The sequence below is a fragment of the Anopheles ziemanni genome, chromosome 3 (assembly GCF_943734765.1).
Source record: "Anopheles ziemanni chromosome 3, idAnoZiCoDA_A2_x.2, whole genome shotgun sequence".
Lineage (NCBI taxonomy): Eukaryota > Metazoa > Arthropoda > Insecta > Diptera > Culicidae > Anopheles > Anopheles ziemanni.
In genome coordinates, this window is record NC_080706.1 from 47,617,865 (window position 1) to 47,643,802 (window position 25,938).

At 47.0% G+C, this 25,938-nt stretch overlaps 1 protein-coding gene across 1 annotated transcript in view; it reads right to left on the reverse strand.

Moving 5' to 3' along the window:
- The window catches only part of LOC131286290 (sodium/potassium-transporting ATPase subunit alpha), a 69,462-nt gene extending 44,863 nt beyond the window's left edge, over positions 1 to 24,599 (reverse strand). The window contains exon 1 of the mRNA XM_058315224.1: positions 24,141 to 24,599. Coding sequence (XP_058171207.1) covers positions 24,141 to 24,164 — 24 coding nt within the window. The 5' untranslated portion in view covers positions 24,165 to 24,599. The remainder of the gene's footprint in view (positions 1 to 24,140) is intronic.
- Between the last annotated feature and the right edge of the window lie 1,339 nt (positions 24,600 to 25,938).

Genomic DNA, 25,938 nt, shown 5'->3' on the forward strand with positions numbered 1-25,938 from the left:
CTCAGCCGTTGGCGTCAAGCGCGTGTGCACGGCGGAGCTTAACCTTGGCAGGGTTATTCCCGCACCGGCGGCCAGCGTGAGGCCACCCCTCGGATCGCTCGAATCGAGTCTGGCATTTCAAAACCCATCAGACACCGGGGGAGCAGTATCGTCCAAAAACCGACACACAGCTGTGTTTAGAAGAACCAACGTCTATAATAGCCCGACCCTACTACTAACCGCAGTAGATCGGGCAAAGTATGTGCACACCAACAACAACTGACCGCACGGCCACCTTCTCCTTCCTTGCTGACCAGACACACACCACACCACCACCACCACCACCACCAGGTGCCCCTTTCCTCCCGGAGAGGTCGCCAGTCCGCAGAGAAGGTGTATTTTATTTTCGGATTAAAATGGTACACCTATAAATAGGTTCACCACGGCCAAGTGAGTTTCCACGCCACGTTTGATGTGCGTATCGGTGTGATGGAAAACCGTGCCAGGATGTTTTGCACGCTGGTGGGTAGTGGCTTTCACCTGACGGAGGTTTCGTGTGATGGCGCCTACAGGCGTTCCCTTCCCGACACTTTACCTATCTCGGGGTGGATCTTTCCAAGAGGATCGAGGATATTTCGCGGTTGGGGGATCTCTGTTGGTAGGATTATGATACCTACCAACAGCGTGCTCATCCCAACGCTTCCGACAACACTTGAGTTTTCTCCCAAAAATAACTAGGTTTCACCCAATCTTGTTCAGAAAGTCAAAGCTATTGCTTGTACTGCGAACAGCTCCCGGTAGTAGCGCCGGGTACCATATGTTCGCGCCAGATGGGTGAACCCGACCGGCTCCTCTTTATCAACAAGAAGTATTTTTATCGTCATTCGTGCGTGCGTGCGTGCCTCGGATAGCGTGCTTCCGTTAATTTCGGCGCGTAATCGATCTTGAAAATTGCACCATAACTTCACCCGTTCCCGCACAGCGTGCGCTGAAACCCTCTAGACAGCTCCTGTCGGCATGATCGCTGGGTTGGAAAACCATTTATCAGTGTACGCACGGAACCGAAAGGTGGTACGCGGGTTGGACATCGTTTTTCACTCGCTAAAGGGCTTCTTATTCCTCGTGTACCGTATGAACTTCTTTTCGGATATCAAAAAATGGCAAAGAAAACCGTCACACTGCAACGCGGAGATAAAGCGTACCCTACCTCTACTTGGAACCGGGCACCCGGGCACTTCCCTAATATCTAACGAAATTTAATTCGCGTGGAGAAATAACGGAAGCGTGGGGGAATTTTTGCGCACCAAATCTAAGCCGCTTTCACAAACCCCAGCTCAGCGAAGCCAAAAAAAAACTAGGAAAACAGTGCAGATAGTGCTAACGAAATCAGATACCACCCAGTTCCGCTTATCTGAGAGCGCTTCTCCGACGGCGTGAATCATTGTTTGCGGTATTTGTCACCGGATGACCGGTGGCAATGTGAGACTACTTGCCCAGCATATGCTCCCAGAGGGGGAATTCAAGAGTTCAACCATTCCTCCAGATAAGGGTTGGGCGTATCAGAAGAGTTACCGCTCTGTTCCGCTGTTGGTAACTACAACTGGTGCGGTTGTGTACTGCAAATGTTTGGGGATTTGTATTTCTGGTGGACAAGAGATAATGATTCTTACCCAAAACACCCAAGGAGTTAGCAATGAACTTTAATGTCTGCGCTGGTATATGACACTGTAACAGATCCTGAAATCGATCGTATTAATAGAACCTTCTTTTTTTTTCGTTCAATGCAACCGCCCTTCTCGCGCGTTTCCAAGTCGCGACCAGAGCCGTGCGTTTATGCAAACTGCCACCACATTCCTCCCGGGCTAATTAACCAACCCTTCCCCTTGCCTCCCCCCAGAGCCACACAACATTCGAAACACACACCCTAAAACGGCTAGCCCCACCACACGCACACACATGCGTCGGTGTTCGCATAACGGGGGAAACAAAGCCCATCGGTTGGTACACGACCGCACACACCACGCGAGTAACACCACTTTACCTTCAATTTATCGATTTTATGAGGCGTGTACGGGCCCCGGAGGAATGTTTCGCCCTTTGGCCAGAGCAACAACACCGAACCAGCGCCATCGGAGTGAACTGGGAGGTGAAAAAAAAACATGTGTCTGCTTTGCTGCTGCACGCGAAAGAGTTGGAAAATGCGAAAAGAGTATTCGTCGCAAAAAAAACAACGGCGCGTTGGATTGTTGGGCTGGTCCGATGCTCGAGGGGGAAAGGAATCAACAGCGCCGGGCGTTTGTTTCACGAATGCAACAACATACAACAAACACAGACCCGAACTAACCGAGCGCATAATATGCACATTCTGACAAGTTAAGCTTCGACCGGATGATTGTTAGGCTCGATCTGGCGGAATGTCATACTTCCTTTTTTCCGATTCCAATTCCAAATTGCCTTCAACCGCTCCAGAAGATGGGCACAGTGCAGAAGTGATCGAAAACGACAACAAATGCAAGCATAACATCTGCACCAAGGAAAAGGCAACAATACCCACCCACCCAACATAAAGCCGAGACGACATCTGAAGTTGACAATAATGAACCGATTCACGCTTTTTCCCATCGTCCTCTTTCCAGCGACATGTTTCCTTTTCTTCCCTTTCACGGGGCACGGCCTATGATGGAACCAAACAAAAAAATAAAAGGGGTGGGAAAAAGTATGCAACTGACGCCACAAGTATCCTTGTGTCTATTCGGCGAGCAGAACTTCGATCGCCCGGACATACCTTTGCACACATTCTCTCCCTCTCACAGTCTCTCATCGTGTTTCATCGTGTCCTATTCGATTATTGTACGATTTGTCTTTCTTTTTTTTTCCTATTCTTTGGCGGACAATTCAATGGTGACCTAACCGGGCCACGCTGGGCGGAAGCATCTAAACACAGTTATGAAAGCTGCTCCAACACCCGAAAAAGGGCTTGGCAAAAAAAAAACATTGCAATATCGGAGTGCATTTTTGGTTCGATTCAAAGTTGGAGGCATTTTTGGGGCTTTTATTTTTCCCGGAGACAAAAGCGAAAACATGGTGTGGTCCGAGGCCTTTGACGACATAACAAAACGAACCAGGGAGACGATCGAGGTGTGGTGGATGCTTTTGGTCCAAATAGTTTTGCCCTGCCTGGAAAGTAGGGTACACGGATGTTGTTGCATAAAAGGGAACAACGACGGATGTGGCATTTTCCATTTTTTTCGCTTTACTAGAAGCATTTGCAAAAAAAAAAAAACAAACGATAAATAAAAAGCAAAAATACAATCAGAGCGAGTGGAACGTGCAGGGCAAAAGGAAAAACTGGCATTCGCGCGCCGGTGCAGCCAGGGTTTGCACGGGAAGGTTGCAAATGGCGCCAACCAGCGCGACGTGCTGGGTGTCCTGCGGCGCTGTGGAGTTGGAAAAGTTATGCCGAATGGGCTAGGCACAGTGATAGAGGTATGCAGTTTTGAGAACAAAAAACACGCACACACATATAAAACAGTTGTGAGCGCGAAGTTGGCACGATTGTTGTAGGGGAAACAAAGAAAAAGAAAGAAATTGCAACCCCCACACAGGAGGCCCCTCGATCAAAATACACACACACACATTTTGCATCGAAGGTTTCTACAAGATTGTTGTCGAACATGAACGAACTCCACTTTGGGAGTGGACGCAAACACATACGCCGACATCCTTGCACAACAACGGAAAAAGAAAAGAGGAACCGGAGAGGGCGAGAAGGGGGGCGGGCGTGCAAAAGTTTTCCCCTTGGCCCACCCACCCCACCCAGGCCGGTGAAAAATATTGGCAAAATTTATCGCTCGTTTGCCGCTTGGCTCAAGGCACAAGAGGGGAGGAAGGGAGGGGGGAACGGCTGTGTGTTACATCACCGGCAACATCATCATGGACTTTCCACAAACCAGCGGAGCGCGAACCAGAGCTCCATTATACGCTCCCGGGGAAAACTTTCCCATCCCCCGTACAGGATACGTTCCATTTTTCCCCATTAGTCACGGGATGGCAGGATGTGGGATGGTTTTCCTTTTTTTTTTTTTACCTCCCTCCCCCTCTTGATTTTCACGACAAACAGACGACGGGGGGAGAGAGATTGTTGTCGCCATCGTTAACCGCACGGCAAAAGACAAGTGTGTCCCGATCGGTCAAAGTGTATGTGCTTTACGGGGGGGAGGGGAAGGGATTGCACCAACCAACCCGGAGGCTTGGCTGAGGATCCCGCACGGTGGGGTGGGTGAGGGAGTGAATAACGATAAAAATAACCTTTCCACCCAACCCCGCGTCGTCGTCTCCATCGTCGCGCCCATCTTTCCCAACGGAAGCTTATTCGATGACGTCAATTAGAAAAGCTTCCCCCGAGAAGTTCCTTCCCTGCGAGGAGTGTCCTGTGAGACGAACCCTCGGTTGATGTTCGCACGTAACTAAAGGGTGGGTTTTTTTCCCCCACTACTCGGGCGATAGATACAGAGAGAGAAAAAAAAACTAAGGGTATCCTTGGACGAATCTTTTACCATTGGAAAAAAACGAACCGTTTCGATGCCGCGTTCGTTCAGGATAGCCCGATGTGCCAGTGTGTTCGTAAGTAGGCCATCGGTGGACGCAACGAGGCCATGGATGTGTTAGGGTGAGCGACCGACGACGACGACGACGACGACGACGGCACATGGCCACATGGAAAAATTACATAACACCACGGCGGAGCACAGGAAGCACACACCGTCGTTTCGAGGACGGAAATTCGTCTTTGGGAGACTTTTGGAACTTGGTTTCGGGTTCCAACAGGGGAGAGAAGCACGAGAGTTTCCGTCCGACAGAGAGAGGACATTGAGTTTGCAGTGGAGCTTTCCAGAGACCGATTGAGGATCGATTTCGAATTTACCACATTTCCACCTGGAAAGAAAGTACCTATACCTTAGCGATAAATGTATAAACTCTCTCTTTCGTACTCCCTCTCTCTCTCTCTCTTCAAAGTGAAGTCCTCAGAACTCAACCCGAATGCTGAGAAAAAGCTCGCCCAACGGAAACGGGAGCTCATTTTCCACGGCTCGCAGCAGATGGGTGAGCAGGCAGGACGTTTTCCCAGAGAGTTTCCGAAAGGACTCTCATATCTCCAGCCGGTCTCTCCGGTTTTCCACGTGAGTAAAACGACGCACCGCGCTCCAGCGCAAAAGGATCCAATTTTTCGCCAAACGGTTACATAATGGTCCGACGTTGGATTCCACCCTTCCCCACCACGGACATATGACATATGAGATGACCCGTCGTCGGAAGAAACATGTCCGCGTTTAAAACACAATTGGGCCTCCTCCTCCTTCTCCTCCTCCTCTTATTCCACCTACCCGAAAATGGGTTCAGACAAATGACCGACAAAGCAGCCAAAAAGCCCGGGCAACACACATCTGGAAGAAGTCCCACACCCATTCCAACAATCCCAACGCCTTTTGCCGAGTGTTGGCGTGTGTGCCCGTGTGTGTGTGAGTGTGTGTGTGTGTGTGAGTGTTTGCGACCCAATGTCACCGATGCCATAAAACTTTGCCCTCTGGTTGTTCCCTTTTGTTTGGTTGCTTCGTTTTCAGGGAAGCTCGGTGGTGGTTTTCCGGCAGAGATTGAGTTCAACAGCGACACACACACGTTTGTTGCTCTCGCCTCTGGTAGGGGGGAGGGGGAGGCTGGAATGATGGAAACGGTGGAAAGCGCCTCCGGCACCGAACCGATCTCGCAAGTTCGCAAAAGCTGGCAAAGAAAAGCGATGTGGGACATTTGGCAGGCGACTGATTATGTCACCGTGCCAAGAAAAACTCCCTCCGGTGGCAGCAGGAGAGCGCAATGGATGTAAGCCCAAGCCCTGGGCCGGAAGCAACACGGATTGTTGGTTGGCCATCCCGGTTCCCCGAATACGAAGCTTGGAAATGTTTCCAATCCCGAAGAGATACTGACCGGGGCGAGAAACAATCTGTTGGCAGGCGTACTCTTAATTTCCATCGGCGAGCAGTAGGAGGTTGTGGCCTGTGGCCGAATTTGATTCTACCCCCGAAAACGAACCAGCTGTTCCTGGTTCCATGGTTTCCATTTTGTCAAAATCTCAAGTTTTTTCGCCCGAGTGGCGAGTTTTGTGGCGCTGGAAATGGAAATAGTTGCCATGCAAAGGTGACGTTGCGGGTAGGAACCGATTTCTCACCTTAGTTGGTTCCGTCGGATGGGGAAAATATTGTTACCGAGTCGTTACACAACACGCCCGGAAGAGGCCGTCGTGAACGACGCACCGGACTTCGACGTCACACAGCAGCTTCGACGTCCGCAAAGTGTTAAAACGCGGCCTCTTTCGCAGGAGGCGCAAACTCACGAATCCTTCGGCGTGCCAGCACGAAAACCGCAAGACCGAGCCCGGTTGTTGCTGGGTGGTGTTGTAGGTGTCGACCGTGGACCGTAATTGTTTCAGCCGGAGCTAATTAACGCCCGACGGCGAATTTCGCGTCCCTTCCGGTTTGCTGCCGCGTGGTCAAACCGTTAATATCTGAGACATGATGAGCTTCGCTAGAACCAAGTGTATCGATTTCCTCGTGGAACCGCCACTCATAACATAATTTAACCGTGCGGATGTTAGAACCGTCCCTTCATGACCTTCTACTACTTTTCTCGAAGCACGTGTGTGTGTGTGTGTGTATTTAAGGTGTGGAATCGTGGTGCCAAGCGACTCCGAAGGGGAATTTGCGGACGGTAAACAGGGGAGGATCAAATTTTTGACATCATCCCGTTGATTGGACTTGCAAACAGAATTACACAACCATCATCAACATCGTCGTCATCGCATCGAGAGTCATGTACCGGACCGACTTCGGAGCCGCACACACAAAACTATCTCTCCTCCGGCCTCCACAGGAAACCCGCCCCACGCTACCCGCGAGAACCCAGATGGGTTCGCTATCAAGAAAATAGAACATTATGTGCGACAATCATTATTTATGCACACACCTATTACTTTCAATTGAAGACATCCGTGATCAACGATACCCGCGCGAGTCGTCTAAGCCGCACCACCGTTGCCTTCATCAGCGCCGGTCGTTCGCGACATGGACAAGGACACCCCACCGTCGCCTCTCGTTCAGCAGCGGATCGGAATTATTAGTGCGGGCACGCGATAATTTCGTGCCTACGAACAATGTCCTAATTGAGGGCTCACAAAAGGATTCGTTCCGGAACTGTTAGATCTAGCCTATCGGTGACAATTGTATATGCCCGTGGTCGGCAAAGTCCTAACTAATTTTATTTTCCATCCTATAAGAAAAATGTAGAGCAACGTACAAAATAAAACATCTCAAATCTTGTCTGATTTGTTCAGAATTTCACACTTTTCCTAAAAACGTACGTAGAAACTATTGAACGAGGTATGCAAGATTTTCCTGTCTACTTATATTAGACCTTTTCCATTACATGAATAATAAGATAGTTCTAATTATTCCACAATCTGGCAAATCTCGTCTAGAAGAAGGCAAAATAACATGTTTAACACGTTGACTGCAATGGGTATCATTTTTGACAGCCTGCTGTTCATTAGTACTAAACAGTTTTTGCCCCATAAATAAATGAAATGGCAACATAAAAACTATAACAATAGTAAAACCAAATTCATTGGGAAGCTAAGTCTTAGCTTGGCCTTCGAAAACCGTCAGTTTAACACGTTCCGTACCGCGTCACCCAAATATGGGTGACAGCAGTTCTAGTTCTAAAAAGTTTTTGACCCATAAATAAATGAAAATGCAACATAAAATTTATTGTAATATTTTAAATACATTTTTTGGGAAGCTAAGTTTTTGCTTGGCTTTCGAAAACAATCGGTTTAACAAATATTATAAACAAATTGTAATTTAAAAAATTGTACTAAAAATTGTGCTAAAACGCTTGGTACGCTACGTGTTAATAAATGTTAAATGTTATCATTACGAAATAAAACATGGCTCACAATATAAAAACATCCAGATTCTAGAAGCTGAATTATTTTAATTGTTGAGCGAGCGGCAGTTTGAATAAAGTATATATTTTCCGGTAATTTAAAGTACAATTAAAAAACAGTACGTATAGAAGTGAATGATTAATAATAAAACTTTGCAAATATTTATCTTAAAGCTTATGGTACTTAACGGATTAGAAAATTGATCAGTCCATTTAAGAGCGGTTTAAAACCACATTCAAAACATCGTGTTTGAACATCTTGCCAGGAAACGTGTGCCAACCCCTGGTAAATACTGTAGGCATATTAGCGTCAACCCTCCTTGAAGAGCCACCATTTTAATCTACAGGCTCACGATTACATTGCGTTCTAAAAACCTTCGAGCTGCCATTTTAATTATCAACATATCATTCAACGGTTAAGCGCCAATCGCTCGCAAGTGTACCTAATTATTTATCGTACCAACTTCGGGGCGCCCAAACCCATCCCCCCGTCAACCGATGGGGGCACCTTTTTATAGCCTTTTCACGTGCCATTGCATTGTTTGCAGGTATTATTGTCAACGTGTGTCCTCTTCACATGGGATGCCTCCGTCTACTCCGGTCCGTCAAATCCGGATCGACTGCGGTTGTTTTGCAAACGCTCAATGGCATAACTCATTGCTCAATTGTCTACTTTACACGTACTGGTACTATTTAGCACATATTCAGTCACGGATCAGGTAGCGTTCTTACGCCATGGCGGATCGTATGAGCTGGAAGTGATCTTTTGTCGCACCTTATCTCTCGCTTCTAGAAACTATTAAAACATGGACGACGGACAAACTCCGACCGTGGGCGGGCGGTACTTCATGGAGCGGTTGTGTCGTAATTGAGCATTTAACGTGTGTCTTTCTAGCCTCATTGTCAACTGTTGCCCCACATTGTCCCGTGCGGTGGTGGTTGGTGTCGAGTGGGGCGATAAATAAAAATCAATCCCGTCCACTTGCAACATATAGGCATTGCGAGAGGGACCAAGACCCTGCGTTGGTGAAGTGTGTGGAGATTAGCAGCGCTAGTACCTGGTCAAAGCCGGGCGGGCCTAGAATCTCTAACTCCTTTCCACACCTACCACAACCTACCCTGCGATATGCTAGAGCACAGAATTATCATCCCTTTTAACCGGACCGAGTGTTGGCCAATCGGTGTTAAAGCTGCAAAATGGACAAAGTCTCCACGGCAAAGTGCTAAGAACTAGAAGCTATCGGGCGTGCAACAAACGAGATCACCTTCGGTTCTGCTGATAAGCAACCGCGAGTGAGAGCGAGAAAGAGCGACAGAGAGCGAGAGAAAGGCCGACGATTAGGGCAAATTATTCCATCAGAAGGCGTTCGTAAAGTCATCCGCAGACCACGCCAACCGGGTACGCGGGTGTGCGGGATTGTCATCCGGTGGGGGGGAAGGTGAGGCGAGGACAGTGCTCGATAGTCGACAACGCACACGCTACTATGTAGTAGCGCAATTTGGGGCCCGGACAATTTCGAGCGCAAACACGAGATCTGCTTTAAATTGATGCATCCGCACTTTTATCTCGCTCTCGCGATACCACCCCCCCACACCTCTACCGCCCTCCCTGTCCTGGCCTCGTTGATTCCGCCAGTTCGCCAGTTGGTGGCGGCGGCATCGTCCTCTCTAAGTGCACGTCATTTAAATCAAGCTACCCATCTCCTAACCGCCAGAGGCAAAATATAGGCGGAGGTCATCCATGGCACGCGTTTCGGACATGGGATATAGGCGAACGTCTTCCGAAGCTTGGAAAAGAGGGAGAAAAAAAACGCGCTAGAGGACCGTAGTTGACACCGAGACCAATCACTGTAAGTGCACGGTCGTAAATCTTGTCCGCCCTAACGAACGCAAAACCGAACCCGACATTGCCATCCAGGAGTCGCTGGACGTACTTACGGAGATAGAATCTTCCGGATTGTTCCGCCATCGCTGTGGAGTGGCACCGATGGCTTTGGCGAAACCCGACCATATGCGATTCGTACGGTTGTCGCCACCCGTAGTTCCTTATGTTCTGTGGTTAATGGGACACTTTTCCAAGCCGCAACGAGATACATCCCTAGTAGACTGCGAATCTCTTCCTTACGGATATATCCCTACGCTCTAAAACATCCTCCCGGTGCTTCTAAAGTAACGAAAGCACTTCCGGGTTAATGAAGCAGCGCAATAAGAAACCATTACAAGGATCAAACGCATCTTTCTGGTGCTCCATTCGAAGCATCGCCCTTATTGTATTGCCTTCCGCCTACACTCATGCTCCAGGATGATGTTGGTTCCCGGCAAGAACTTCTTCTTTTTTCATCCTCAGCGTTCACACAATAGCAAATCGGCTATGGAAGCAAACAGCTCCGACCGCTAGCCTATCGTGCCCTCCGATAAGGGTTTGCAGTTCAGGGAAACACTGTAGGGTGGTGAAGCAAGAAAGGACGTGGATTAACTTTAGTGTATGCTCCACAGAAGAGGCATTTGCTAGTAGCAAAACTCCTTGCAACTGCACTCGATTCTCTCGACTGCATTGGATTATGTAACAATCGTCGCTCCCCCGTAGTGCCGGAGAACACGCCAGAGCTTGCTGCTGTAGCTTGCTGTGCTGTGCCATCCACAACAGTGTGCGACAGTGTGCGACGAACGACATACCATAGAGCGAACCTACACGGTCACTCTTGGAGGCCAGGGTGATGTGGCTGTAAATCGTTTGCTGCAAGCGGGAACTCCAGCTCACATCTGCATGAGGACATGCGGATGACGTTCCTCACCACAGGGACAATGGATCCTTGTGTTGGAAGAAAGGTTTGGTGTTTGTACCACACGGTAACGTTTCTTGAAATCCGCACAGTTTCTTTTCCTCCGATCTCCAAGGTTCGGCAGCCAACGCAACCAAGCTCAATACAACTCCACCGATAGATAGACGACGCTGCCGCCGCTGGGAGAAGCATTCCGAAAGACGTAACTCCAATAAAGAGCGAACCGGAGCGAGCAGCTGAGAGCATGGACGCACCAAGGCGGAAGGACACCCTACATCGCCCGCAGCATTACAACATTGTCACATGCCCGGAGTGGTTTGCGGAACTGTTACCCAACACAGGCCGTCTCGACCATCTCACCCCCTCACTTCCTCCGCTTCCTTCGGTGCGTACGTGCTTGGTGGTGTACGATATGGTGGGCTCGATTCAACACACATTCACACACACACACAAACAGGGGCAGCCACCCCCACACGTTGTGCGCACTTTTCATCCTTATCCGTACCGATGCGCAGCTTTTGGCGCTCGGCTGACGATGAGTTCCTGCGGGAGTTCCCGAACCATCGATGTGCGGTTGAAGGACATTCTACGTTGTCCTCCGATCACTCATTTTTCTTCGCTTGCTCTCAGTCGCCCGCTGACAGAATGGAGGAGATTGCAGGATGGAGGATGGCCCCAAATGCTCCCCGACAGTGAGCGGAAAAGCGAGCTTCCACTGCTGGGGGATGGGAGAAATGTGGATCCCACGAAAGTTTCCTTCCATTTTCCTTCAAAATCCGACCCGCAAGAGAGCCTCCATGGTTCCCGTTTGGAATGGGTCGGCAGAAGGGAACGTTATAGCCAGCCGGATCGAACTGGACCAGAGAGAGAGAGAGAGAAAAAGCCGGAACAGTGGGGCAGCATTTCTGGAGAGCGATATAGCACTTGGCCGATCAATAGCCCTTGTGGCTTCTTGACCAACCGAAGACTTACACTAACCGATGACCTGACCCGCTATAGAGGGACGCACACTGTGCGTGCGTTCCTGTGTCGGGCGTTAAAAGTGCGAGTCGTTAATCGAATCACGATCGATCCGGCAGACGTTCGGAGTTGCGGTATGGAGCAGTGCACCCACCCGAGGCCAAGAGCCGAACCGCCTGTACTTGCTGTACGTGGGCTCGGTTTGGGCAATAATCCAATTACGTGCCGAACCGTTCCGTAACGCAGATCGGCGAGCGGGCCTGGAAAGGAGGCAGATTAAGCGAGTAAGCTTAGACACCTGGAGGTAGCGAGTGGGGTGAGATCCATCCAAATGTCTTCCCTCCGCGGTTTTGGGGAACTCTCGACAGAAAAAAAAAACCGAATAGTTGCGGTAACTACGGTGTGCAAATAACTTCAGAAGACACACATCGTTATGTAAGACATACGGTTTTTACTGCGGAACTTTGGTCGGGAAGGGTAATTACCCATCTTTTTTGGGGGCTGGGTGTTCCCGTTCCCTAGAATCAAGCCATTAAATCGATCGAACTTCATCAACATGCGGAGTTCCGAGGAATGCATCAGTACGCCCATCGGTTCCCGATATCATATCGTCCCGACCTTGCCGGCTCTGACTTTTGACTGCGACTATGTCACGCAGATAAAACTTCTGCAGCGTGCGGGAATGCGGCTGCTCCACTCAAAAAGCACCACATCACCTCGTGCCATCGAGGAACTAAGGTGTGTGTGTGCGTGATTAAGGCGCCGAGCAAAAATAGACGCGATTGCCGCTGCGGGTACCTGCAAGGGCTTTTGACGACATCACGCGACAAAAATCGATAACATACCCTGGACCGGGGACCAACGGCAGGGAAAGGGGGCGCCATGCAACTGAACTTGGGGGTTGTTTTTTCTTGGTTGGGTTGCGCGTGTGGAGGGATCAAACGAATCCCTTTGGGTAACACCACGCACCGCACCCCGCACGTCCTTCCTTGCCTTCAAACCTTACACGCGGTTCTCCGCGGAGGCCAACGAAGGGGGGTGGGTGGGTTGCACCCATCGTGTGGGCCCACAGCTGGCGGTGGCTCCGCGACACGTTTCAAGGTAAAACGCCTCTATCTGCCTCCGTCTCTCAACCGCGTCCGCTCTCTCGCCGTCGGGATCGGGTTAACCGGTTGCGCTAGCTGGGGGACCCCCACAAGCTCCAGAGCTCTACGCCAATGCGGACAAATCGATTGCACATAGGTTTCTATTGATTAGGAGTAAGCGGCGTGCAGATAATAACATCAAGCCACAAACAAACAGCCACACATACGCCGAGTGAGGACAAAACATACTCTCCAGCCAAACAGCAGGCCAGGGGAAAAAAAGAGACATCAGACCGATGACGTTACAACGAAAATAGAAGCTCCGTTTCGTTAATCGCGCGATAAAATGGGCGGCGAAACTCGTGCCGAGCACACGAGTAGACGGCTGTTGGCGACTGTAGCGTAGTACCCGAGCTCCCGGTGTTGAATCGACCCGGCGAAGGTCAAGGAAGACCGGCATTGGAAACCTTTCGGAACGTACACTACTAAAAACAAGTACGAAATTAACATTCCACTGACGTTCGTAGAAGAAAACTATCAGCATGGTAAGCGTTTGGAAATCGGATACAAAACGGACCAAAACCAAGTTACTTTATTCAACGACAGTCATCGAACAAACTACACGACAAGGCATGCCCATTGGGTGGCCAGCGAAGCCATTTCTGTTCCATCGCTCCTCTGGCACTCTAGCCTACAATTTTCCCTGCGGGACTCGAGCCAAACGGCAGCTGGTTTCCTGCCATGCCGGTGCCGAGTTGTCTGCTACCGGACAGCAGACCTTCCATGGCTCCGCCACATTTCCGTCGATCCTTTCCAATTACCTACCCTTCCAAACAAGATTGTAACGACGTGGATGGGACGAGGTGACTCCTCCTCCCGCGAACACGTGTGTAAAAGTAGTTAAAGTGGCTTTCCCAAGAAGGGTGGCCCGAGGAACAGGTTAACTGTAATTTCGAAATGCAATTAAGTGGGAAAACGGTGGCCCCGGCCGTCGGGAACCATCATCAAACAAGGCTTAGAAAAGGACTCATTCAACCGTCCGCCGAAACTGCCCCCCGGCAGGGATTCGGGATGTACTCCCTCCCCCCCTCGACTCCAATTACACGAACATAGATCGATAGTGAAAAGCCATCGGATTGCCGGGTGCTCATAAGTTTGTAGGTGGAAAAAAGGATGTAACGCTGCACGACTCGCGCACAAAGAAGAGCGTGGCGGACGCAAACGTCTTGCTTTTGAACTTTTTGTTCACTTCAAGGATCGTACCTTTCGGTGCTCCAAACGGTGGCCACCGACCGAGCGGAATTGTTAACGGTTCGCTCAACGCTACGCCACCAGCATAACAAATGAGTGCCCATGATGTAACCGACCCGCACACAATCGTATTACCGTAACAACAGGATGGTTTCGGTGCGAAGCAGGATTAAGAAATATAGTTGAAAAAAAAAATAAATTCATTCGTTTCCAATGGCATTTCAGGTCATCTTTCTATTAGAATATCACAACATTAAAACCTGGAACCTGATCTGTTTAAGGTAAATAAAATAATTGGAAGATTTTTAAAAAGAGAATGCAATGGCTAAAAAAGTCCTAAATAATTATATAACTGTTTCTTGTGACGAATCTATATTTCTTGTCTTAAACTCCTGTATCCAGCTCCAACTATATTAATGTTGTAAATGTAAAAGAATTCAAAATGGTTTATCTGGCTTTCTTTGTACCTCAAACGTCCTTGCATGCCTCAAACGTCCTTTATACCTCAAACGTCCTCAAACGACTTGTATATTATTTTCTTGATTCATTCAAAGGCTCGTTCAAGAATTTAAAACAGTTAAAATACAGTTGAAATAATTATCCTTTTGCTCAACTTCCAACAAAAATATTACGCAACCAAGCAGTAAAAACTCGTGCAAACGTTTGGAAGCTTGTTGGTTTTGTAACGATTTAGGCAAGAAATTTATTTCATTCCTGGCATCGTATTCCTAACCAATGCCAAAGTATCTACTCCACATTGCGATCCACCTCCTTTTGGGGCTTGTCGTGTTTTCCGCTACGACGGTCGATCAATAGAGAGGCGAAAACTGCAGACCGGCACCGACGGTACGCTCTGTTTTCCGACAATGCACGTCCGTCGTGGTGCAGGCGCTGGTGTGCACCGTCCAATCGATTAGCCCAGGACTCCGTCGTCCTTTTTCTTCTCCTCAAAACGGAGGTGCATGCGGAAAGTATGCTTACGTCACCGCGAGTCATCGGCAGGCGCAGATTCTTGCTGCGCCGCTGCACCTGCACCTGCACGGTATGGCGCAAACGGTCGAAAGGGGTGAGGGAAGGAGTGAGAGGTAGCAAAACTATTTGATTGGTTTTTCCTTCTCGCTTTTTACCGATTCTCGAACAAACAAAGAGGACGGTTATTGTTGCCAACAATCGGAAAATGATCCTTTCGCAAACCGAACATCTTTCAATACGGTGGAAAATCATTAAGGGGTTTCATTTCCTTTTCCGCAAAAACTTTCTTTTTGTGCCACACAAAAATCTGCTCTAGGATTTCTTGCTAAAGAGGGAACCGATGGTACTTCGGCAGTATTACGTCAAGGAAGGAAAAAATAAACGAGAATTCACAGCCGGAACGACGATGTTGTGCGCTTGTTACATAAGACTGATAGCTATCGGAATGCTACTTTCTGCTGCGAATGTTCTCGGAAGCGGCAACAAGCGGTTTGCAGCGGTACAATTTCGGTGAGGTCGCTATCCGGATATTATTTATCAATGTTTCACTCCCTCACCACCCCCCAGCCAGAGATTGTCGACAAAACATCCCCCATTCTGGAGGGGGGGGGGGGGGGGGGGGGGAGGGAGGTTATCGGACTCGATGTCACATCGGTGATGGCAGGGCTGTGTATTATTATTATTCTTCTTTTATCCTTTATCGAACGAAACGAATGACACACGGCTTGAAAACTTTACCTTATCGATACTATCTTTTTCCTCCATGAAGCTGCCCTTGCCCGCCCCCTCCCTGCTGAGGTTACCTTGCATCTCTTGACTTTTGGGGGGGGTTAAAAGGGTTTGGCCTTCGTTATCACCTCCCAACAAATGCCGTGGCCTATCTGAACGATAACATAAAGAAATGACAACGGAACATGCTTTCCGACGCAAGGTCCTTTAAAAAATGTGATTTGTTTAATCTTTAACAAAGCGGTAAAACATCCATCAATCAAACATTAGACTTGTCGCCTGCAACTTATAGATTCTACATTTCCACCGATCCATGCAACTGGGGATTTTTATTTTCCCTCTTCGCCGGCCATATTACAGGCGCATAGGCCCTCATTTATCAAAGGCGCCCACCAAATGCTGACGGCGGCATCGTATAAGACACAAAGTGATGCCGTAAACCGTAGACCGGGTTGGTACTCGGTACACGTTTGGCAATGACACTTAAAATCTCATAAACGCTAACCGAGCAGGACCTACGATTGCTTTCGTGGAATTTCGTTTGTTTCCTACATCAACGTCATGATGCTTCTTCTGCTGCGTGCTGAATGGTACTGGTTCGGCTGATTGGGCGCTTATCACTTGAGCGTTGTTGGTACATGCGGAAGCAACGCATGGAAAGGTTCCATCTTCTTTTTCTATCTCTTCTTGCCGTCTAGCCCAGGCGCCAATATATTTCGCAATGTTGTCATTACTAAAAAAAATAAACAATTGTTGATAAAGCTTTGGCACGACTGAAGAGCTGAATCAGAATTCTTGTGCATCAATGCTGCTTATATAGCTTGGAGGAAGAAAGCGGCAAGAGTTGTATGTGTATCCTAAATTAAAAAAAATAAACAAAGTGTAATAATATAGAACACATCCATCCGTCCCGATACGGAGCTGAAACGAAACATGATATTTGTCCATGGAAAGGCCACCGGTGGCATCGTTCAAGGCAAAGGAGGGTCGGTCCGGTGCCGACTTTGCTGCCATCGTATGGCGTGGCATTACCACCATCGTCATCTCAAGCATCCATCCACACGATCATCACGATCATCACGCGACCGAATAACGTCATCAAGGGGACGTCGTGTTTTGGCAGTGGATGCGAAAAAGTGTCCAACCGTGTCGCGGTTTAAACGGCATTAAAAAAGTGGATCGGTCAGTCCATGAATTATATTTCTGAGGAGGAAAAGAAAAACAAAACCATCCAACCAGACACCAACACTAGCAAGAATAATTCGTTACGCTGGACGTTTGAATTAGCATGATTAAGCCCTTTCCGCAAAATGACAAAAATGTCCTATGAAATGGCGTTGCAAACGTATCAACTCGAGAATCAACCGTTCAGGCGAGATGCAATGAACGACTCTATACAATTCGAACAAAAACTGTGCGGACTAAACACAGGACACGCTTTGGTTACGCTTGAGAATGTCTGGCTAGGGAAGCGATCTTTTCCTTTCAAATGGCAGACACGACCGAACGACCTATTTATAAACAGGATCCGCCGGTCGGTTCGTCATAAGCCGTCACCAACTCGCAAGTATTTCCGAATGGCGCATCGATGTACACCAGAGCATTCGGCACACAACTAAACGGAGAAAAAAAGATTGAACACGTGAGGTAACGATCAAGTTTTTACAGTCGGAAGATGTAACAAAAAATGAATTGTGATGACGGCATGAAGCTGCAGCGAGATGCATCACACAGCTGAAGATTTCCGGAGGTCGAAGATGGGTTAAACATGAGTTCCAAAACAAAAACATTTTGTAGCTAAGGTTTCAGCGACCGTCAACATAGGAAAGAAACTACCACGACGAACCAAACGGCACGGATGCGTTACGAAACGTCATCGTTTTGCTCTCCCCGGTTTCCATTAATTGTCAATCATGACGAATTGGTTTGATAGCGACTGTCAGTCGACGACTCTTCAAACGCTGGGCAGCTCTTCCTTGTGTGCGACCGTGGCTCTCGATTCGTAAGAGGAATTTTTATTGGACGATGTCATCATTTATCAGCTTCAATTTTTTTTTTCATCCCTCCATTATGCTGCTCGCTTGCCAGTACAGCGTCGTTTTGACTTAGTAACAGACACATGCAGCGAAAACGGCCGAACCTAAATGAGCAATATTCAACGTTTTGCATGCTACAATGCTTTTTAAAAAAAAGTGTAGAAATGGTCCCGCTGTCTTTTACTGATTTATCAATAAAATAATTTATTTTATGATTTTGATTAACTCTGAAAAAATTGGAACTAATTCGTTCAAAGAAATCTATATTCATCCACACATTAGTCGGACTCCATAAAGATTATGTAAACAACTCTTCAACGCAAACCACTTTATGTTTTGATGGCAATGTGTATGAAACTTAAAACGAACATCCGGCACTCATTTGTTATCGTATGTCCGGACGCCACACAGAACGTGCATCCTGTCGTGTGATTGCAACTTTTAGCAACAAACATAATATAAACAAACCAATCTATCTAACACCAATCAACCAACCTGTACCAGAGCAAAACGACAGGAAAACGACCCATTAGCAACCGCCAATATTTGCCCCAATAATGGCCAGATCGCGTCGTCAAACAAACTTTGCTAATACAGAATTGACTTAATATTTGCAAAAAAAGCACTATCGGCTGTCGACTAGCAAAGAAGAAAAAAAGTAAACAAACCACTTACTAGAGAAGCTTACATGTTCTGGAGTTCTTGCGTCAATTTGCAAACAAGAGCAGTAAGATCATTCGCTAAGTGGGTCGTGTACGTGTGAGATATTTTCTACACACGATGCACTTCGAGTGGAGAGCAACAAACACAAAACACCTCTTAACATGTGACAATACCACCCACCGCCATGGTGAATGTTATGTTAACTAATATGCATAATTGCGACAGCAAAATGATGTTTCGTGCTTGAGAAAGAAATTTAAGGGAAACTGTACACAAATTTCAACAAGAAACCCATAAAAGCTATCATATAGGTAGAGGTAAATATAATATAAAACTTATTTAAAAAAAACACAGACAAACTCGTTGCGGTAAAACTAAGAACTCATAGCACAGAAGCCTTTCAAGCCTTTCAGTATAAGTTTTTAACCTCTGCAAACCGGGGTCATTAGGAGAACTTCGTCCAGACACGAGGGAATAAATTTAAAACGGACGCGTGCCAGGTTTCCCCTTTGAAGAACTTTAAACAAATTTCAAACATCAAAGTGATGGTTCACAGTTTGAATTTCGTTACTTGATGCTTTATTTCTCTGGTTATGGTTTTGGCGTTTGCATTTCGTTTCGTTTTTATTCGTTTTTATTTGAAAAAAAAAAACAATTTTAAAATCCTCATAGAAATAACATTTTTGTTACTATCTTGTGGCCAGGTGGGACCGAACATATAGATATTTAAATAGTCAATAGCGTAACAAAAATTTGAATATTTTCTTTAAAAAAAAAATTAAACAAACTAAGGGATACATTTTGTCCCGGAAGCTAGATATTATCCCTGCATCGTCTATAAAACAAAATGCATCCTTTCTGCCAGCATGGTTGCTACTAACGCCATCTGTTGGTCGGGGCCTGCACTGTGCCCCCGCAACACAACATCTCATTTGAAACGCGATCAATTCGAGCCGTGAAGCAATAAGCGGTTCATTGGTTCTGCTGGCGTGCTGGGTGGGGAGAGCGATAAGTGAGGGTTTGATAATGCCAGTGGCAAACGTTGGACCTTGAGCACCTTCCCCCTCAACGCGGCTGCTTGCCGGCGTCGCTTCCCGCCTCACAAACGTACCCTTTTCCCACGAACACAACCACACACAATTAGTCAAACTGACCTAAATAAAATCTATGAAACACGCGTGGTGCTCGCAGCGGCGCAAGAAGAACGCAACCTGCACGACACAACGTGCGCGCGCGCGCGCACTGTCGACCGTCATTCGACAAACGTCCATACTCACACATCCCCGCCTCCTTCTCCTGCTCCGTGGGGGGGGGGGGGAGGGTCGTGGGTTCTGTCGCATCCGAAAAAATATCATGTTTACCAGAAACCGCTCGGAGCGGTGCAATAGGCGTCAGCGTGCGTCGCGACGGGCCAGACGAAGTGAGCCACCGCGTCGATCGGAGTATCATGTGTGTGATTTTCGGGGGTGGGTTTTCAAGTAGGCAAGGCTGCAGCAGCAAGTGTCCGCGCGTGTTCCGAAGGCAAAAGCAACCAAGAAACATGGCTTTGCGTGATTTACGTTAGTCTACTGCAGTACCATCAGCGATTCTCAGCGTGAGCCGTGGGTCGATCGAAATCGGGTGTGATCAGTGCAGTAAAACAGATCGACGATCGAGTGCCGATTTTTTGGCAACCGGCGCTGAGCTTGACGTCGAAGTGCGTTACTTTCCCGATTGATTGACTATGGGTCGAACCTGGTGGCGAATTCGGTCCACCATTTTTAGCTGCTTTAAAGCATTCGTTACCGTTGGCCAAAGGGACAAGGACCTAGAAAATTGTGAACGGTTAGTAACAGTGGAAAAATAGACTTTTAGCAGTTGTTCAATGGAGAGTTTTTGGTCGGGCATACGCCCTTCAAGTGGATGAATTACAACAAACACAATGTCAATACAGCACACCTTCCTGAATAGATGTGGAAAAAATCCCCAAACCCCTCCGACACACATAAAAAAAACGTCCACAGTTAGTTCCATTCCAGTAGATGGTAATTTTTTTGAACAACAAAAATAAACCAACTTAAATATGACAGCTCCAACCGCCCCTTCGGACGGAACAACTAACAACCCAACCCCTATCCCTCCCCGACCAGAGCCGTCGCGAGCGGGAGGGAATGAAATACCGGTTCTACCGGCACGGATCGAGAGGATCGAAAACAACAACAACAACAAAAAAAACTCCCCACACTCAACAGGTAACCACCGGGTTTAGCCAGCCCGGGCCAGCCTGAACCGCCAGCAAAGTGCGGCACCTATATCTTGCTCGCGGTTTTACTAGCTGGCTGGAACTGGTTTTTCGGATCGTTTACTTGCCTTCCCTTTACCTTTACCACCCGTGTCGGCCACACCGGTGAAGGATGATTTTGCCTGTCCTTCGCCATTCGACTCAATATTCCATTTTTGCACCGTTCGCACATCCAGCACAGTATTTAAAACTGCGAACGCGATTTGCGTGTCAAAGCTTCTCTTCGTCTCTCGTCACCACCGGTAGAAAGTGTGTTGTTGACTGGTTGTTTCGCATGGAGGGAAGGGGCGGTGAAAAGTTCCTCTCCGCTCGTTTGACAATGAACGATTAATCCCTGAAGGACCCGAACCGTAAGGGTTTGTATTGGAACACCCTGCTCTGCGGGCGAGGGATGAACATGGAATCAAGACGAAGCTAAAGAAACAAGCGAAGCAAAAAATCACCAACCTCTGCAACATCACGTTTTATTACTTTTTTTGTTGTTGCTGTTGTCTTGTTGTCGATCGTTAAAAACTGGGATTTCTTTCCCGTTGTTGTCGAGCGAGAAATCGATTCGAGGGATTTCCCCGTTTGCCGATGCGCCGAGATAAATATTTATGATGTTTGATTCGGTTCTCGCCGGTCGGTCCAAACGACAGTCAGATAAAACGCTGCCCAGCGCGTCAACGGCGAACTACGACGATTAGCCCGGTTGCAAACTGATCACGTGCTCCCGTGGCCATATCGAAGGCATAGCAGCATGGTGTGCGCAGAGGTCAGCAAGGCGAAATAAAGTATCGAGTGCCGCGCGTGCTTTTTTTTACGACGGTGAATCCGAAGCTCTTGTGCGCCGGGAAAATAAGAAGAAGGAAAACTTGTATGATTTTACGATTTCTCTTGCCTCTCAATGTCACCATCATGCGCGTTTTTTTTTTACAATTACCCATGGTCAATGTCAAGCCCGGTTGGCTCCATATTTTGGAGAAGTGAATGTAAAAAATGGGAAATATCGAAAAATAAAGAACCCATCCAACCGGCAACCAAAGGTAAACAAGAACAACAAATAAAAGCTGCACCGGAACGCAAAAGGCAACGATCATTCGTCAGCAGCGAAAATATTCCTTTGTTGCGTCTCAATATTGACAGGTGTTAAATAGGTTAATTTTGACAATTATTGAAGATGCAGTTGAACGAGTAGAAGCGTAGATGAACCTTAAATGGAAATGCATCATTTGATGTGAATGATATGTAGCACAAGCATTTACTATTTAAAACCAACATCCCCACTTTGTCTTCATCTGCTTCGGGAAACTGATCATCACACGATCATTCATACAATCTGTACGATTAAGACGTTGCAAGATTGTTTTACAGTCACTTTTTCACCAGCCATGAAGGCAAAAGCAATCCGTTTCAAGCACGCTTTTGCAGCAATGTGTGAAGAAAATCGACCGGCACATCGTTTGCTGCTTTCACGCTTATCGTTGACACGCACCGTTTGTCCAGATGCGCCTACTAGCGTAGACACGAACCGGTTTGTTCTGGAATATTCGCCATCTGCAATGTGCACGTCAACGGACGGGTGATTCATACCGTCTGAAATGTTGTTGTGCAATAATACGGGTCATGTCGGTGCATTCCTTTCCCGGTGCATTGGTAGCTTAAAAGGTAAACAATATTTACCATACATATAAATGCAGCCGATAGTATCGATAATGAAATAGAAAAATTAGAATCATCGTCAGGTAACTTTCCAGAAACTTTCATTATTTAAAACATTGGTTAAAAAATTTGAAGCTTCATATCACTGTGGGAAAAATAAAAGAACCTCGAAAATAAAAAGGATCGGAAAGAAATTTAAAAAATGCAAACAAACGAACGAACGATACGCGAACAAGCATTATTATCTGATAAGAAAAGTCAGGTAAGTTCCGCATGGTGAGTGACACCATTCCGTTTGGGGCTGCAAAAGCGCTACCGCCGCCACCGGGACTACCCCAACGAAATGCAGTAAGATAACGAATAGGTGATGGAACCGCCAGCACACTTGTAGACCGTCATCATAGCAACAGCCGTTGGAAGTGGAAAACCAAAACAAACCGACCAACGCGCTTGCAGCAAGCGACCCCTACGAAACGGGGAAACGAAGCAGTTTGGGCTTCGTTTACCTTGATGTTTCCGGTTCGGTCTGCTAGAGTCCGACCGATGCAGAAATAATCCTTCCAAAAGCCTTCGAAGACGTACTACGATCAGTTGTTCGGTACGGTGCGCATTAGCTCGGGGTGAAGAAATGATGATTACCCTGCTCTAAATGCTAATTGGAAGGTCAACAACGTGTCGCCAGCCTGGCAGCCGGTAGGGCGGTGGCGTTTGCTCATTAATGTTCGTCCGCCGGACACAAAGTTTCCACTAAGTACCCGACCCCGGTCGCCGCCCCATGGGACGCTGCCTAACCTACTATTTGTCTCTTGTGGATGAGCACGTACCATTAGCGTTCAGCGTTCGAAAATTATGTATTCTTTCACCGCGTAAGCACCCATTGGACAGTGGGCGAGGAAGTGGGATTTCAATCAACATATTCAACACTGGACGTTCAAAAAATTGTATCACATTTAAGTATGCTGAGTTCAATAAGCAACATTATCAAAATAACGCTCATGTTTATGTCAAGATAACGAGTATTTACCTCAAAATGTACATTTGTACGTGTATTCCCTTTTAAAAAATCTCAAAATAGCGTTTGAAGCTTATTGGATACATGGGTTTTAAGAGTTGCAGCAGACATCAAGTTTCCGTCGAATAAATAAGATAAATAAAAAATGACCACCATGCTCCACCGCACGAGCCCACTGTGCGGGGCGTAGTCCCGCGGGCTGCTGTCAGTTTTGTACCATCGATCGTGTCATTCGATCGGGGCTTGCATTCCAATTGCCTATGTATTTCGTTGCTTTCTAACTTGTGCTCACAGCACTTGGACAGTATTCATACAACCCATTAGACTACATCCAAAGCCCTTCGGGCACAAATAGCTCCAAAAATCCTTTCGAAGGTTGATGTTTTTGCTTCTACTGCCTCGATGATGCTCCGCGACAAACGCGATACTGCGCAGAGCAGACCATCCACTTGTCAATATCCACACCGTCGTGCACGTATCATCGAGATGTCGATTCTCGTCTCTCTTTTTTGCCCGTTTTTATGTCTCTATCGGTTTTCATGGACGATGGCACAGAGCGGAAGGTCAACAAGATGTTTCTTACATCAACGATATCGAAGCAATCTAGGGTGCTTTCGGGGATCCTCCTCGTCCTAGGCCATTTGACTCGAAAATATTAACCTTTCCTCGTTCGGTGTTCGTCGGTTAGCTCTCCGATTGTAAAATGGCATTGGCAGGCGACATGTACTAGCGATCTAAAAGCAAAGCACTTACCTCTTCATCGATCGATCTCGCCATGGTACCGCGAAGATGGGGTGGGGGGTTTCACCACTTGTTTATCGCTTCAGAAAAAGGGCTCTCTACGGTTATTTGCGGTGCCCGACGGAATCCTCACCTGTCCTCTAGCTTAGTCGCGGAGCTTGCTGGATGCTGAGCAACGACAAACGGGAAGACAAACGGCAGCGCCCAACGTTGACCTGACGATCGATGGCCTCCTTCCGATCCGATGTGTCCCGCAGAACGGGGAACCAACGCACCACCACGCACCGATCGGATGGCTCCCGCAGTCGCTTGCAAACTTGCTAATTGATTATCGCCTACTTTTCGCCAGGAAATTGCTTTCGCTTTCGATGGACGGACGGACGGACGAAACACGCAACAGAAGTGGAACGTCGATTTTCCACCTCACACACGCCTATTTTACCGCGCCGCACAACACCTCGGGGAAAAACGCGGCTGTTACACACGAAAGACCTACGAGGTTTGGTGTTAGTGTTGAGAGGTCGGAACTTCAATTCCCGGAACCAAGGTGGCTTTCCAGGTTGGGTCAGTTAGACCAATTTGACAGATAAACACAGCGCCATCTTGCAATACACGATACGAAACAATCATTCGCAGAAAATGTTTTCAATTCAATTGTATAACGTTGGGTCAAACAACAATTCTTATTGATAAATCAATTCGCAGTAACTAATAACTGACTACAACAGTGGTACCTTTCAAAATCAGTACATTTTTGAACTTGTGAAAATTAAGACACCTGTTCTGACCCAACCTTTTTGTAGTAACCGTACCAGGAACTTCAAATTCCATCACTATGCGTTTGACAGCGTCAAGTTAAATAGGGAAGGTGGGAAAGATTTGGCCCAAACGGTAAGAATACTAATTATCGATTTTTTTTCGATGATAAAAGTGACCAAAACATGTGCAAAAAATCTTGTTATATGCAATGTATGCATTCAAACATTCACTGCTGATTGTCACGTTCTAGATGAAAATACAATTTTCGTCCAAAAAGCAGATTTGAAAATTGCAAATTAAACATTCAATCGCTTTTATTTATCAATGATTAAAGTGAATAGCAGTTTCAGAATTATTTTAAATTTTCATAAAACAAAAGCAACACTCTTTAGTGTTGCCAACTCTGGTATACAGGTGGACATGAAAAAAAAACAGATGGGGCTAAATTAGTGACATACTTGTGTTCGAGATTTGATAATCTATTAGTGGAAAAGACAAATAAATTGAAAAAAACTCTACTTTGCTATAACAAGTTCTCGGTACATAATCAGTACAATGAATGCACAAAGTTTTTTGTGCCTTCCCAACGAGAAATTTTGGCGTCATTTTGATGTAAAAGAATTCTCTTGAGACCTGATCGCTCTTCTTTTCAGAAGTGTTTTACACCTTCTTTTGCAGCAGATTTCCTATGCAATTTTGGATGTAAAACACTTCTGAAAAGAAGGGTAAAACAATTCTCTTGATACTTGCGGGACACCGCAAAAGAGAACTGTTTTGACAACGTGACTGTGCAACGTGTTTATAACACCTATTTCTGGCTATACGCGTAAAAAACGTATACCCATTCGTAGTAGATTATATGAGCTGGGTTCAGGATATCTTTTCTTTCCCATAATAATTATTTTCATACAGGAAAATATTTTTGATTGTTTTATTATTTTGATACATCTATAATATTATATATATATCGTCCGGTTCGGTAGGCAATCAGGGGAAATGTTCAGAAATCGTCCGACGCCTCCTCTGGTTCGTGCTGGCAAACAGCGACCAC